Source organism: Lolium perenne, chromosome 1 (genome assembly GCF_019359855.2).
Source record: "Lolium perenne isolate Kyuss_39 chromosome 1, Kyuss_2.0, whole genome shotgun sequence".
Classification (NCBI taxonomy): domain Eukaryota; kingdom Viridiplantae; phylum Streptophyta; class Magnoliopsida; order Poales; family Poaceae; genus Lolium; species Lolium perenne.
In genome coordinates, this window is record NC_067244.2 from 213,503,703 (window position 1) to 213,521,079 (window position 17,377).

The 17,377-nt window shown below is 44.2% G+C and overlaps 1 protein-coding gene across 1 annotated transcript; it reads right to left on the minus strand.

Moving 5' to 3' along the window:
- Positions 1-13: 13 nt before the first annotated feature.
- LOC139834090 (uncharacterized) lies at positions 14-957 on the minus strand. The gene is made up of 3 exons (XM_071824502.1): positions 888-957; positions 538-801; positions 14-459 (listed from the first exon to the last, which is right to left on the minus strand). Exons 1-3 carry the CDS (start codon positions 955-957, stop codon positions 14-16), a joined length of 780 nt encoding a protein of 259 aa, XP_071680603.1.
- Positions 958-17,377: the final 16,420 nt, after the last annotated feature.

The window sequence follows — 17,377 nt, forward strand, 5'->3', positions numbered from 1 at the left end:
AAGAGGCATGCAACTAGACCTCCGGCCTCGATGAGCTAGGAGTTGAAGATGGCTTGATCCCGAGATAGGCCAGAATTCTCTTCGTATTGGGCTTGGCTGCCTTGATCAAAGACCGCCATTTTGTTTGCTCTATCTGCTCGGTGTCGCCAACCTTCATCCAGTCAACAGTTTGTTGGCTGTCAGCGACCAAGGCAACAGTGCTCTCGACAGCAATCTTCATGTTCTCCTGGCGCATTTTCAGCCCAAGGTCCTCTGATGGATTGAAGCTCTGGGCAAGTGCAAGGAAAGTCTTGGGCTCCTCTTTCTTCGGGAAGAAGTAGGGGAATAGCTTTGACAATCCTGCGTCAGCATTCACCACGCCTTCACGAATTTCGGATCCATGAAACTCCAGATAAGAAAGTGCGTCAAGGAGAGGATCATTGTCGGGATTCTCCAGATCAAACTCTTGGTTTGTTTGGCCTGCCACAGGAAATAAACGTTGGTCAAAAGCAAGAAAAAGCAGGTCCTATAAAAAATAGAAGGGATCGATATCATTACCTTTGAAGCGCCGATTTTGCGAATTCAGGCGCTTGAGGATTCCCTTTTCACGAGCAGCCTGTGCGGTTTTGTGCTCATTTAATGCAGCTTCAGCATCCTCAAGTCTCTTCTGCAGCTCCTCGACACTAGCAGCTTTTGCCTTAGCTTCTTCAGCCTCTGCTTTGGTTTCGCTAGCAACAAGTTCGGCTTTCTTGCGGGCCGCTTCACTTTGCTCCAGTTTTTGAGCAAGAGTGTCGGCAAGCTTGTTGGCCTCTGCAAGTTTCTCTGTCAAAATAGAAAAGAAAGGTCAAAATTGCGACAAAAAACAGGAGCAAGAAGTCAGAAACAACGACAGCAAAAAAAGTTATTACCTTCAGTTCTGCTGGCATACTCACGGTACCCAATGAATTGGGATCCGATGCGAATAAGATCTTTGATCATGGGCTGTCAAAGAAGAACAAAGAAAGAGAAACATCGGTATGAAAAAAGAATGAAGGCATAAAAAAAGCAAATAGAGGAAATATAGATATTGGCAAGAAAATTAAAAAAAAAAACTTACATCATCCAAGAGCGGAGTAGAAGAGCTACCCAATTGAGGGGCAGGCTCAATGATCATTTTAATCCTTGTCCTTTTTGGTGAAGGAGCAAGGGGGCTTGATGGCGGAGTAGTGGTGACGACGTTTTGTTGAGGAGGCGAGGTTTCTTCTCCTTCAACTGGCGTATCCGAGGCAAGTAAAGTATGTGACGTGCTCGTCCGAGGAGCCACGTCAAAAGTTGGTACTTCTTCCTCATCATCGCTGTGATTAAAAATCGACAGCATAAAAAGCAAGATAAGACAAAAATTTCGAGTACAGAAATAAGGAGGAATAAAAATAACTTACGAGCTGACGAGGGATTCAAGATAAGGATCATAAGTTGCCTTCTGACGTGAAGGATCAACTTCTTCGGCTTTGGAAGTGTCGGAATCTTCGACGTCATTCCTCTTCCTTTTGCCTTTTGGAGAAACAGCGGGAGGAGGAGATAGTGCCGACGCAGTGCCTTCGGAAGATCCCGCAGATTTTCGAGAATCCACGGGTTCATTCACAAAAGACGGAGCTTCTTGATTGTCATCAGTGACAATGGCCCTTTCTTCGACTTCTCCACCTTCAGGAAGAGGAGGAAGCGAGACAAGGTCTGGATGATTCTGTGCAAAATAAAACAGGGAGAGACGTCAGAAAAGAAGTTACAAAAAAGTTAGCAAAGCAACAACAAGACAATAGACAAAGATTATCTTGGGAGTGGATTGGCGGCGCTGAATGGTGTCACGCGGCAAGAAGAAGGGACATCATCTTTTTTGCTGAGAGACGAGATTTTTCGGACAAGTTTTTCTAAATCCTTGACCTCCAAATTCACCGACAGCCGATCTACATCCTCGTCGCCAGCATATTTCCATAGAGGATATTTGCGAGCCTGAAGCGGCTGCACTCTAGTCCTAAGAAAGTATGCAGTGGTTTGTACACCCGATAACTCTTTGCCGCGAGTATTTTGCAACTCGTGGATACGAGCCATCAAGGTTTCTGTCGACGCCCTTTCTTCTTCGGTGGCCTCCGCGTCCCAGGAGCGGCGGCGAAAGATTTTCTCGGCGCCATCAAAAGGAGGGATGTTGTCCTCCGCACATCCATGGTTCTCCTCCTGAATGTACAACGACTTCTTGCGCCATCCTTGAACTGAGTCAGGAAGCTTGACGTCGAAGTAGTTGACAGTGGGCCGAACAGAAATCACAACGCCGCCTATATTATAGGCGACATTGGGCGAGCCATTACGGCGGCAGAAGAAAATGCGCTTCCATAGCGCCCAGTTAGGCTGGACGCCAAGGAAGGCCTCGCACAGAGTGATGAAAATGGAGATATGGAGGATTGAATTTGGTGTGAGGTGGTGGAGTTGCAGACCGTAGATAAAAAGAAGTCCACGGAGAAAAGGATGAATGGGGGCGGAAAGACCGCGGATGAGGTGGTCGACAAAACTTACCCGGTACCCCATTGGAGGGGTTGGGTAGCTTTCCTCCCTGGGGAAGCACAGTGCCTTGGGTTTCTTGCTGATCCCCAGCTTCTTGAGCATGTTGATGTCTTGAGTGGAAATCTTCGATCTTTCCCACTCCGCCGCCCCAAGATCCACGGCGGCCATGGAGGACTCCGGCGTGCTGTGCCTTGTCAATCGACGAGGTGGCATCAACAATGGCGCAGGGTTTGCAGCTTGGAAGCGAGGAGTTTAGGAGGCTGTGGATCGCAGGAGGAATTTGCAGATGAGAGAAGGAGGACGGCGCGAGCGGAAGTGCTCAAGGAGGAAGAAGACGAACTTATATAGGGGTGCGGTGAAACGACGAACCGTTGGATAAGGAAAATGTGTGACAGATGATAGCCACGTGGCAACAAGGGTAAAAAAGTAATTCAACGTTGGGGAAGTTACGGTACGTGCGCCAGAAAAAGCGGAGGACGTGTGTCCCCCACTTGCACGACGTGTCAAGATAGTGGATTAATTGGGCCCGCATGGCAGCGAGAAAAGACTTGTCGCAAATTTTTGACAAGCAATCGTGGCTATCGTCAGCAACAACGTCATCTTGGCAGAAGAAAAAAAAATTCGACTCAACAGCTTCATAAAAGGCGACACGGAAAAATAATGTTGAGCCTTTGATCAAATACAAGTTTTTGATCAAATGCTCGGGGGCTACTTTGGAAAAAAGGAAAAGATCCAGAAGGACAAGATGGAAATGGCGTGAGCCTATGACCAAATATAAATATTTGTTCATAGCCTCGGGGGCTACTCCCATCGGGAGCGCTGTTCGCGCACCCGAGAAATTATAAAACTTCGGGAGATAAAAGAAAATATATCGGCATAAGGCGTGGAGCCTACACCCAAGTACAAGTCCTTGGCTGTAGCCTCGGGGGCTACTCCCATCGGGAACGCTGCTCGCGTGCCCGATGAAATTATAAAAAAGAAAGAAAGAAAGAGAAAAAGAAAGATAGAAGAGCAAAAGAGTATATTTCGAGTTATAATTAACTCTACATATACTCCCATCGGGAGAGCAATATAAGTCATCTTTGACTCGATAAAATGTGCCATTCCAACAGCCGAAAAAGCACTCGACAATATATTCTCAGAACGCCAAAGTTGCGATCAATTTCTGAATGCCGCAAATTTGCGAAGGTAAGACCCCAGATCCGTTCTGCTGGGCGTGGCATCGCCGAAGACTGCGCTCTGCTACTTTTATCCGTATCAACAGATACGAAGAAAAATCCTAACGGACGCGTTAGGTACCCGATAAATTTTACTGGGACTCGACAGAATGGTAAGACCTTAAGCGGCACCTGTCGAAGTTTACACCGGTATCCCGAGGTCATGTCCAGGGACGTGATCTTGAAGTAGGTTTTTGCGGATTGCCACTAGAGCAGTTAACTAGTACCTGATCCGTCAGATGAACTAGCCCCAACTACCATTATCCCTGTACAATATAGATGTTTATGAGAAGAAATATAGAAAAGTCGAAGCTGTCGAATAAAAATAAACAGTGGAGATTTTCCTTGACCATACGATTCAAGCAAAATCTCGGGGGCTACTGACATAGGCATCTCAAATGGGCCTGCCGAAGATAGTACCCGGGGTTTACTGAAGGCCCACTACCCGAAGAATAAGAAGATTCGGAAGCCCAAGATAGTATTAAGGAAAGTTAGAGTTGTAATAGAAAGTCTTATTTGTAATCTTGCGGGATGAGTTAGAAACCTTCCCGGACTTTGTAACTTGTACAGCACGAATCCCTCGGCTCCGCCTCCTATATAAGGTGGAGTCGAGGGACGCAGAGATCATCGAATCATTGTTTACAAACCCTAGTTTTCATAATCGTCGAGTACTTTCCGGCTGAAACCTTCGAGATCTACTTGCCCTCTACTTCCAACTAAACCCTAGCCTACAATCCATAGGCATTGACAAGTTGATACCTTGTCACACGTCCCATCATCTTCTCCAAAACAAGAAACCCTCTCCCTCTCCTCTGCCGGCGATGGACAAGGAGAATGCGAATCTCATCGTCCTCGACGCCATCTACTCCAAGCGCGGCGCCTCCGTCCTCGACGCCGTCCCCTCTACTGCCGTTGCCGCTGCCAGTGCATTGGCGGCTGCCGCTGGTGCATCAGAGGCTGCCGCCGGTGGCGGTCAGATTCCGCCGGAATGGGACCCCTAGAGAAGGTGTCATATATCTGGCCATCGAACCCCTACGACACCTGCATGGACGACCCTTGGAACGAGGTAACTACGGTTTGCTCCCTTGTTGTTTCCCTTTCCTTTTTCAACCTTATTTTTCCTGGTTCCCTAGTAACTATTAGTGCCGATCTGTAGGTAGGCTGAGTATTGGGTTAATATTTGCACCGATTTTATTCCATTTTGATTTGATCCCTTCTTGATTATGCAAGTAATCATGGGATCTCGATCAGTTAAGATTTGGGGTTAAAATTTGGGTTTCGGCCGTTCGGTTAATTTATGCAAGTAATCATGGGATCTCAATCAGTTAATTTATGCATGAATCAAAAGATATCAATCGTTTAATTTTGCAAATAATCTGGAATTTATTCAAATTCAGATCTGGAATTTGTTTCTTTGCCTATGATGAATCGTTGGGCACAAATTTATACAGGGTGGGTTCAACGAACCATTGCTGCGTACAAATCTATTGTGCATAAGCTTTGGCTCGCTAACTCCGTCTCTGTAGATATATAATCGTGTTCACTCTAACTGAAGCTGCCTCTGTTTTTCCTAACTTTGTTATCATGCACGTTACGTCATCGTTGTGACTCATTCACTCATAGTTTCCGTTTGATATGGATCAGGTGTCTGGCAGCGACGTCGGCAGTGACGAGGAGGATAAGCACACCAAGACTCGGCAGTTGCTGCGGAGGCTGCAGGTCGGACAGTTCACCTCCTACTTCGCCAAAGGTGTCTACAAGTGTCTCTTTGGTGGAAGTGTTGCCATCAAATTCAATGATGACGTTGGCAGGTACTTTCAGACGAAAAAAGGTTTAAGGCAAGGCGATCCGTTATCACCTATGTTATTTAACATAGTTGCGGATATGCTAGCTATTATTATTGAGCGTGCGAAGTCTGAAGGGCAAATTGAAGGAGTAGTGCCCCATCTAGTTGATGGCGGGCTTTCTATCCTGCAATACGCCGATGATACGATTCTGTTTATGGAACATGACTTAGAGAAAGCAAGAAACCTGAAGTTAATCCTTTCAGCGTTCGAGCAACTATCTGGGTTGAAAATAAATTTCCATAAGAGTGAATTGTTCTGTTTTGGTGAAGCCCACGACGATGCCAACCTATATGCTGAGATGTTCGGCTGTGGGTTAGGGCAGTTTCCAATTAACTATTTGGGTACTCCGATTCACTTTCGAAGACTCACATTAGCTAAATGGAAACATGTCGAGGAAAGACTTCAAAAGCGTCTAAGTAGCTGGAAAGGAAAATTACTATCACTGGGTGGAAGATTGGTTCTCATAAACTCAGTACTAACTAATATGGTACTGTATATGATTTACTTCTTCTAGATTCCTAAAGGGGTCTTGCATCGATTAGACTATTTTCGATCAAGATTCTTTTGGCAAGGTGATAGTGAGAAAAAGAAATACCGGTTTATAAAATGGAGTGTAGTTTGTCGTCCGAAGGAACTAGGAGGGCTCGGGATTCATGACCTTGAGGTCAAGAACAGAGCTCTGCTAGGGAAGTGGCTCTCGAAGCTGCTCACTGAGGACGGTGTCTGGCAAACAATCTTAAGGAGGAAGTATGTCGGTTCAAAAGCGATATCCCAAGTGTTTTGGAAACCTGGGGATTCTCACTTTTGGGCAGGCCTATTATGGCGACAAAGAAATACTTCTTCCCTCATGGTTGCTTCTCCATTAGGGATGGATCGGAGATACGTTTCTGGGAGGATAAGTGGTTGGGTAACACCACGCTCCGAGAACAATATCCGGCACTATATAACATTGTGTGTTACAAAGAGGATACCCTTGCAAAGGTAATGGGTTCTAACCCACCTCAGGTGACGTTCAGACGAGACCTTATTGGGGCCCGACTTGTATCCTGGAATGCATTACTCCAGCGTTTGGAGAATTTACACTTGACGCAAGGGTCAGATGAGTTTCGGTGGAATCTTATTGAGAATCATAGATTCTCGGTTAACTCCATGTATAGTTCTTTGATCCAACCAGTTGAGTCGGTCGTCAACAATAAAATGATCTGGAAAATGAAGATACCACTAAAAACAAAGGTTTTCGCATGGTATCTTCGGAAAGGGGTCATTCTTACTAAAGACAACCTTGCTAGGCGCAACTGGCAAGGAAATAAGAAATGTGTGTATTGTCATCACAGTGAGACGATAAATCATCTCTTCTTTCATTGTCAGTTTGCTAGATCTATATGGTCAATCATCCAAATAGGGTCCACCTTATACCCACCACGTAGTGTCGCCAACATTTTTGGCAATTGGCTTCTTGGGATGGATCATAGGTTTAAAATACTCATTAGGGTGGCAGCGATTGCAGTTATTTGGTCGTTGTGGCTATGTAGAAATGACAAGGTTTTTAACAATGTAAATTGTTCTATTTTGCAGGTTATCTACCGGTGCACGGCTTTAGTCCGTTCATGGTCGTCTCTTCAGCATTTGGAGCACAGAGACCTATTTACGGAGGTGTCTGTACGGTTGGAAACTACGGCGAAGGATTATATTATCCAACATGGGTGGCAGCATAGCCTCCGAATTGGGCCATCTTAATCTTAGGATTTGTTGCTGCTCTTTGTCGTGCTTTGTATCGTGCTTTGTTTTAGTTGTGTCTTTATGGCTGTGTGCATCTTGGTTATGCAGAGGCCGGATGTAATACTTAAACTTTAAGTAATAAAATGCCCTTTATCGAAAAAGTGTCTCTTCTGCACTATGAGACTTACATGAGAGCAGGCCTATGAAACTATGCACTTGTGAACTTGTACCGTAGCGGGTGAGAGTGATAATGTTTCTAGGAGCGTCTGACTTCTTTCTTTGGATCAACTTGTATGAGCCTATGACTACGACACATCGTCGTCATGTGTATGTGCTGAAAGACTGTCGTCGCCAAGACAATGATTGCCATGGTCATACTATCAAGTATCAACCAATATATTTGGCCATCTTGCCTTGTTGTGTGTACATGTATTCATGAATACTTCATATGCAAATGAGATATATGTGCTAAATGTTTATCGGTTCATCTATAGCTTATCTAGTAGTATGTCAATACTAGTACTAGTTAATATGACAAATAACTTTTCATAATTTTAATCTAATTATACGAATTAAGTAATTTCTAATTAGTTTGAAAAATTCTTGGCGGTTATGGTTTTCTATTTTTTCACTGACAGGAAAGTCTCCTTGTCACAAAACACTTGGAGTGAATGTTCCGTAGATATATGTTTGTTGAATTTACAAATGACAAAAAATAATCTCACTTCACATAAATTTCATCAATGGAAAAAGTATGTATATGGATGACATAGTAGGGAAGGCGGAAGAGAAAGAAATGCAAGGGGACGAAGGAGGATACGGACGCCTATAGATTTAGAGAGATATGAACTTATTGTCGTGAGGACTTCTACAAACGTCGTCACTTTGCCTTGAGGCAGTGGACGAAAAAATCTTCCTAGAATGGCGGTATGTGAAGTGGTGTTCGTGAGAAGAAAGAAGAGAAACAAGGGAAAGGGGGGCGATGTTGCTAGGTTTTATTTCAAACCATGCATGAGTTTTGCATGTGGTATTAGATAGGAAAGAAATCCATAGAATGGCTGAAGTTTGTAGAAAACTGATAAGTCTAGTATGAATACGGGAGAGATTACAACGACAGAGAAACAAGAAAAGCAATACATACAAAGCAGAAGGATTATCTTTCATCGAGGATGAAACAACCTGCACTAGCTATCGCCCATTGCTTTGTTTCAGCCTTGATGTGATCCATGAGGGTGTTTATTGGTTTAAAAACCTTCGCAAGCACTCTATTATTCCTTTATCTTCAAACTGACCAGGCGATGTTGCTAGGTTGCAGCAGTGATGTCACCAACAGGGCTGCAACAATGTGTGTGTGTGTTTTTTTTGTTGGTGATCTTCGGGCACTAGGTTTATTTATATCTCTAGATGGGAGTACCCTATTTTTGATCTTAATTTGTTGTATTTGAATGTAATATACTTGTAGCCATGTTATTTTGTTGAAGGCATCGTCCGGGTTTTCTCCAAGCCGAAAACCATGATCTAACTTTGGTGGTTGATAGGGCGATGACAACGCTTATGTGCTGTTCCTTCATGGAGACCTTGTTCTCCTCGTGTCTCCAATGGTGGTGGTTGTTTGACCGCTCCTAAGTACCATTAGTAGCATTTGAAGATGCTTTCTTACCGGAGCAGAGGGCATGTATATAGCAAAGGCTAATTATCACCAAGAGATAATTCTTCTTTAAACCTCTCTTAACCAGTTAGTACTTGAAAGAAGAAAAGAGAAAGGGCTTATCCACCGTCCTCTGGGAGCGTAGCTGTTGGATGGGTCCATCGCATCCGAGATGGTGGGGCCGAAAAGGGCCCTCCACGAGCGTTATTATCTCCAAGCTTATCTTCTTGTCCACTCATCCTTTCGCCTATCCCTTTCTTTTTCCCCTTCATATACATAGCTCGACAAACTCCCATGGCGCCTGCCCCGCTCGCCACGCGCCCCATGCTTAGGCCGACGCTTGTCCCCTTCAACGCGCCCCGAAGCTCGACCGGTGACGAATACCTATCGGATCGACCTTTTCAACCTCACAACATACTACGCCGACGACAACTATGTTGACAATCTATACTGAAAAAACCCACATCGGGCCCCACGTCGCTCCTCTCGGGGCGACTCGGGGGAAACCTAGTCTCCATCAGGGCTCCCCCATCTATGTGTGCATGGATGGCTTCGACTGGGTGCTGATGGTTGACGACAAGTGCAGTGCAACACGCAAAACTCTGGTTTTGGAGCTGTGTGCTTTAAGTCTGCAAGTCTCTTCGTGGTTGTGAAAATGAGCCGGGCCAAATCCTATCTTCGATCTTGGGTCGGTGCTGGCGATGGCAGCGCCTTTTGGCGTCGTCTTTCTTCTTTAAGGCGTGGTTGGAGAGCTCATCTTCCTCTTGAAGTGATTAGCTTCGCCTCTTATGGTGAAAATCTAAACTCTCGTTGCCTAGAGTGGGCGACGACATCGTTTTCGTTGCTTCCCTTCTGAGGGTGTCATCTTGGAAAACTAGTTTGTTGATGTTTTGCTGCAGTCATGAGTCATGGATGGTGGATGTCGGGGCGGCGCCCCCAAGAGGTTGTGTTTGTGCGCCGAGGCGGCGGCCTCAGGAACCATCGCAGGTGGTGGCCCTATGATGTAGGGCCGCGGATCGTCATGGCTTGGGTGGCAATGTTGTGCTGCTTGTGCGGAGGTACGGTCGGCTCGGTCAATGCGTCCTAGAGGGCATGGTTAGACTTTTATGTCGAGGCAGCAGCCCCGGATGAATTGGTGTGATGGCCGTGGTCTGCGTCCGGCTATCCTGTGTAGCTTGGGCTACATTTGTTGGTTCGAGCGACAGTATGTCGGGGCGGCGACCTCGAAACATGGTGGCCTTGTTACGCAGGGCGTGGCGGAGCAGTGGAATGTCGGGGCGGCGGCTCCGAGTGTTCATCAACTTTGAGGGTGCTCGACCTTGTGTCGTGTGGGTGCTGGGCGCAGAGTTGATGAAGGAGAATTTATGCGCAACATTGAGTGGAACCCCAAGCGGAAGGTATGATGAGCACAGCAGGAAGTTTTCTCTCAGTAAGAAACCAAGGTTTATCGACCAGTAGGAGAAAAATATTCTCTCCCGAGGTATTGCGAACCAACTCGTGGCAGGGCGCACTGCCGGCGTCAGCAGCAACGTGGAGAACTGCACACAAACAACCAAGTACTTTGTCCCCAACTTTCAGCGAGGTTGTCAAGCTCACTGGTTTTGCTGAAAACAAATGATTAAACGAACCGTGTGGAAAAAGAATTGTTTGCAGAGAACAAAACAGAAAAATGATGTAGAAGATTGCAATTAAAAGAAGAAGGACCGGGGTCTATAGTTCACTAGAGGCGCCTCCCCAATAAAATAAATATGCTGGGTAAACAAATTACAGATGAGCAATTGACAAACAGAGATTCTACGCTAATGATTGGTGCAGAATACATGCTATGAAAGTATGCGGGCATTACAATAATATACATAGACCGTAATCCAACTGCATCTATGACTAATAATCCACCTTCAGAATTGCATCCGCGACACCCTCCAGTATTAAGTTGCAAGCAACAGACTATCGATTTAAGCAATGTGTGTAAAGTAAACGATGAAACTACCCTTGAATATAACACCGCTATTTTCTCCCTAGTAGCAACAACACATCTACAACCGTAGAGAACAAGGTCACTTCCCATGGTTAAATAGAGGCATGAACCCACTATCAAGCATAAATACTCCCTCTTGGAGTCGCTAGCATCTACTTGGGCGGAGCATCTACTAGAAATGGAGAGCATGCAAGATCATAATAACATAATACATAATCTCAACAAAAGCAATCTCTCTATAAATCGGATCCACATCAAACCAACATGTAGCAGTTACAAATAGATGATCTTGATCATGTTAGGCAGCTCACAAGATCTATACATGAAGCACAACAAGGAGAGGACAGCCATCTAGCTACTGCTATGGACCCATGGTCCCGTGGAGGACTACTCACGCATCACCTCGGATGAAGACATGGCGATGTAGAGGCCTCCGGCGGTGATTTCCCTCTCCGGTAGGGTGCCGAGATGGACTGCAGAACCCTCCCGAACTAGGGTTTCGGTTGACGGCGGTGTCAGAACTTTTCGTGGATGGAGGCTCTCGTCCCTGGGGTTTTCCCGATACGAGGAATAAATAGGCGGAAGGGCGGAGCAAACGAGGCGACGAGGCACCAGTACAAGGGCCAGTCGCGGCCAAGGGTGGGGCCGCGCCTGCCCTATGTACTGCCACGTGGCAGCTCTCCTGCGCGTGTCCTTCTGGTTCCGTCTTCGTCCCGGAAAAATAAGACTCTGGGCTTTTGTTTCGTCCAATTCCGAGAAACTTTCATGTACAACTTTTCTGAAACACAAACAGCAGAAAACAGGAACTGGCACTGCGCCACGGCGTTAATAGGTTAGTCCCAGAAAATACTAAAAAGTGTGGAAAAGTGCACATAAAACATATAAGAATTGTAACAAAACAAGCATGCAACATCAAAAATTATAGATACGTTTGGGACGTATCAACATCCCCAAGCTTAACTCCTGCTCGTCCTCGAGTAGGTAAGTGATAACAAACAAATAATTTTTTAGGTGACATGCTGTCACACTACTTTGATCAATCTAAGTGTAAAAGCAAACACAGCTGGAATCATAGAATCCTAACATAAGCATGATAGATATAATCAAACAATGAAACTTAATAACCATGCTAAAACATGAATAGTAATCGAACAAAAGAAAATGTATAACGTGCATGGAAAGCAAAGTGATTGTCAAGAGCATATCATAGATACATAATAAAGTGGTACTCAGCTTGTCCCATAAGTGGAAGCAAAACATAAATGCTTGGACACCTTTAAAAGATTATAAGGATGACTAGAAACAAAAAATTTGAACAAGCAATACCATAATTATGAATCAATCAATAAAATCTTGGGACCATGCACATAAAACTAATAATGACAACTATGCTCTCATAAGTGGTGCATAAACTCGAAGGTGGAGACTCAACATAAAAGTAAAAGAAGGTCTCTCTTTGAGAGGCAAGTAAGATCACTCATGTGCTAGAGCTTTTTTATTGAAACAACAAGAGTATAAAATGCACTTTTGAGAGGATGATGTCAACGGTAAGTACAAAGCATATGGATTGTGCAAAAGTGCTACTCCTAAGTCGCAATCCTCATACATAATTGCTACTAGTGCTCACACCTCGTCCTACTCACCTCGGATCACCATTAGCTCTCATCACATACAAGTTGTTTTAACCGAGTATCACAAAGGGGTACCCACATGCCTCCTGTACAAAGGTCCTAGGAGATGCATTGCTTTTGATTTCTCATTTTTAAAGCATCTTCAACTTGGGACATCCATACCGGAACGACACGAACAACATATAAGTGGACTCCTCATTTTTTTTATTGCTAGAAGCTTTCTCATAAGAGGTTGAGGATTTGTCCTGCTGAAACTTCCACCATGATACATGGCTTCGGTTAGCGGTCCAATGTTCTTCTCTAACAAAAATGTATACTCAAACTATTTTGCATGGATAATCTCCTTCATTCCAGACAAGATGAACATGCATAGCAACCCACATGATATTCAGCGGCAAAGCACGCTGAGGTGTCCCCAGTATTTCAATGGTTATCACACAACAAGCAACTTAAAAGAGTTGCGGTTACACAAGGAACACATGCTAGGCACAATAGTCATTTTTGACTACTTTCCCATGAGCAACAAAAATATAATACTTTTAAATTTAAAGGTAGCACATGAGCAAACTACTATGAAATGGAAATGAAATACCACATATAGGTAGATATGGTGGACACTTTGGCATATTTGGTTTTTGGTTGTTGGATGCATGAATAAAATAGTCATACAAATGGAGGCTAGAAAAAGACCGTGTGCGACCAACTAAGAGAGCAAAATGGCCATAATCATGCACAGCGATAAAATATATTAATCAAAGCATAAAGTGATACACAAGTTGCAAACTAAATGATCATAGAGGCAAGAATTAACTGGAATGTAGTCATAACATGTTGCAAAACATGTGCCAAGTCGACCCAAATAAAAACATTCGCATGAGAATATATATCACAATATTATGCTTTTCTATTGTATGCTAAAAACAATGCATGAAACCTTCAATATCACACTAAACACTCTCAGTATTTGAGACTAATCATAATGAAAACATAATTAACAAGCTCATCATGAGAAGAACATCTAGCAAGATATGCAAAAATAACTATGCCATGGTCTAAAAATGCTTCCATTTGCATCACATACACATAAAACTTTTTTCATGCTTCCAACGCCAACCAAATAAAACCAAATAACTCTCATATATGAAAAACAAGTAAATGTCGAGAGAGATATTGAAACTTAAATAAATTTAAAAGTGGAGTGTGTCTCTCTCCAACGCAAAATGCATAACAGTGGAGCGTGTCTCACTCCAAAATAAACATGCAAAACAGCGGAGCGTGTCTCACTCCAAAGTAAATATGCAAAGCGGTGGAGCGTGTCTCACTCAAAAGTAAACATGAATGATGGGATCCAACTTTATTGAAAGTAAACACACAACAAAAAGTAAATACGCTCCAAGGATAACACAGATCACATGAAAGCATAAGAATATAGCGTGTTGAAAGATGACCTGGTGGTTTTTGTTGATGAAGAGGGGATGTCTTGGGCATCCCCAAGCTTTGACTCATGTACTTCTTGGATATTTCTTTGGGGGTCTAGGGTACATTCTCAAGCTTTAGCTCTTGTCCATGCTTCATCTTATTGCATCATTCTTCTCTCCCTACACTTGAAAACTTCCTTCACACAAAACTCAGCACAATTGATTAGCAACATTAGTGCAAATAAAAATATACATCAAGGCTTCAGTAATGGCACATATCAAACACTAATTTTAACATATGATACTTTAGCTACTTCTTCTCAAAGCTCTTTTTCACAAAAGAACTCAAAAAGATGAAGCATAAGGCGCAAATGCAAAACATGGCAGAAATCTGTCAAAATAGACCAGCAGGCAGAGATCGAAATTAAATAAATAGTTCTGTTGCTCAAATCGAAAAATACTAAACTAACGAAAGTTAGCTAACATACTGGGGCATAGGCACAAACATTTGCAGCTCAAAATAACGTTCTGGTGATTTTTAAGAATTATTTTTGTGACCAGCACAGAATCTGTTTCAGAATTGCAAATACCCCAAACACTGCTTTCTTTCTATTAGAGGCTACCCTTGGCACAAAAACGAAATAAAAACGATAAGGAGAGGTTATTACAGTAGAAATAACTTCCAAGACTCAACAAAGGAAAAATAACAGAAATAAAACATGGGTTGTCTCCCATAAGCGCTTTTCTTTATCGCCTTTGAGCTATGCGCGGAAAGGGTGCAAATCAAGTATTGTCAAGAGGGAAATCATTAAGATCGGAAATGAAAGTAGTTTCAACCAGGCATTCAATGCTATCTATATTGGTTTTTGAAGTTCCTCTCTCAGCACTTTTAGGTTTACTTTCTACATCAAAAAAATTCTCAGGAACAATCCAATCAAAATTCCTATCGTAAGCTTCCTTAAAACTTTCCTCACTCCCTTGCTTGAAGTGAAAATCATGCCCGCATGCGACATAGTAATGGGACTATCCATTGAACAAAAATAATGCAACCAACAGAAATGAAAACTATACTAATTTTTTTGGATTTTCGATATAAAATGCAAACAAGATAAAAATAAAATATGCAAGCAAAATAATAACAAAGTAAAAGAGTTGAGAGTGAGAGACTCCCCTCGCAGAAGAGATGCTTTTCTCCCCGGCAACTGCGCCAGAAAAAGTCTTGCTGGGCGCGGTGTGTATGAAGGAGAATTTATGCGCAACGTTGAGTGGAACCCCAAGAGGAAGATATGATGAGCACAGCAGGAAGTTTTCCCTCAGTAAGAAACCAAGGTTTATCGACCAGTAGGAGAAAAACGTTCTCTCCCGAGGTGTTGCGAACCAACTCGTGGCAGGGCGCACTGCAGGCGTCACCAGCAATGTGGAGACCTGTACACAAACAACCAAGTAATTTGTCCTCAACTTTCAGCGAGGTTGTCAAGCTCACTGATTTTGCTGAAAACAAAGGATTAAACGAACCGTGTGGAAAAAGAATTGTTTGCAGAGAATAGAACAGAAAAATGTTGTAGAAGATTGCAATTAAAAGAATAAGGACCGGGGTCCACAGTTCACCAGAGGCGCCTCCCCAATAAAATAAATATGCTGGGTAAAAAAATTACAGATGGGCAATTGACAAACAGAGATTCTACGCTAATGGTTGGTGCAGAATACATGCTATGAAAGTATGCGGGAATTACAACAATATACATAGACCGTAATCCAACTGCATCTATGACTAATAATCCACCTTTAGGATTGCATCCGCGACACCCTCCAGTATTAAGTTGCAGGCAACGGACTATCGCTTTAAGCATTGTCTGTAAAGTAAACGAGGAAACTACCCTTGAATAGAACACTGCTATTTTCCTCCTAGTAGCAACACCACATCTACAACCGTAGAGAACAAGGTCACTTCCCATGGTTAAATAGAGGCATCAACCCACTATCGGGCATAAATACTCTCACTTGGAGTCGCTAGCATCTACGTGGCCAGAGCATCTACTAGAAATGGAGAGCATGCAAGATCATAATAACATAATACATAATCTCAACCAAAGCAATCTCTCTATAAATCGGATCCACATCAAACCAACATGTAGCAATTACAAATAGATGATCTTGATCATGTTAGGCAGCTCACAAGATCTGTACATGAAGCACAACAAGGAGAGGACAACCATCTAGCTACTGCTATGGACCCATGGTCCCGTGGAGGACTACTCAAGCATAGGATGAAGACATGGCGATGTAGAGGCCTCCGGCGGTGATTTCCCTCTCCGGCAGGGTGCCGGGATGGACTGCAGAACCCTCCCGAACTAGGGTTTCGGTTGACGGCGGCGTCGAAACTTTTCGTGGATGGAGGCTCTTGTCACTGGGGTTTTCCCGATACGAGGAATAAATAGGCTGAAGGGCGAAGCAAACGAGGCAACGAGGCGCCAGTACAAGGGCTAGACGCGGCCAAGTGTGGGGCCACGCCTGCCCTATGTACTGCCACGTGGCAACTCTCCTGTGCGTGTCCTTCTGGCTCCGTCTTCGTCCTGGAAAAATAAGACTTTGGGCTTTTGTTTCGTCTAATTCCGAAAAACTTTCATGTACAACTTTTCTGAAACACAAAAACAGCAGAAAACAGGAACTGGCACTGCGGTACTGCGTTAATAGGTTAGTCCCGGAAAATGCTAAAAAGTGTGAAAAAGTGCACATAAAACATATAAGAATTGTAACAAAACAAGCATGCAACATCAAAAATTATAGATACGTTTGGATTGTGTTGTGTTCTATTCATACAAAAACTAACTTCTCATATCACAAAGGTAGATACAAGCCGTTCGGTGGATGAGTCAAAATACAAAGTCCAGTCGGTCCGTGCCGTACGGCCGGACCCAACCACCAAAATGACGGGCCCGGCGTCTCACATAGGACATGCCGATGGAGTGCATGGACGAGCATGACAGTGGTAGGGGCCCACACACACCCGTGTAACGAACAAGCCGAGCGCCGAATCGGAAGCCGAGTACGCGTACGTTACGCAGGTCTGTCACCGCGACCAACCTGGCCATCCGTGGTCGACCGCGTCGACTCCTGCGCTCGCCACGTACGCCAATTGTTGGTAAGCTGGACGGATCCACGCAGTTAGCTGTGTACCGGGCTCGCGCGCCCGATCGCGTGTCCTGCCGCACGCACGGCAGCGGTTCGTGACAGGTGAGACGTGACGTACGTACGTACGAGCGGCGCGTAGTCTCGTTGGGGAGATCGAACAAAACGATACTCCATCCGATTCTTTTTAGTTGACTGGCGGCCCCCGACCGATGCGCTCTCTGCAATTGTTCCACCACGTTACAACTCGACTCTCTCTCCTTCCTCCCTTTCCTTGAG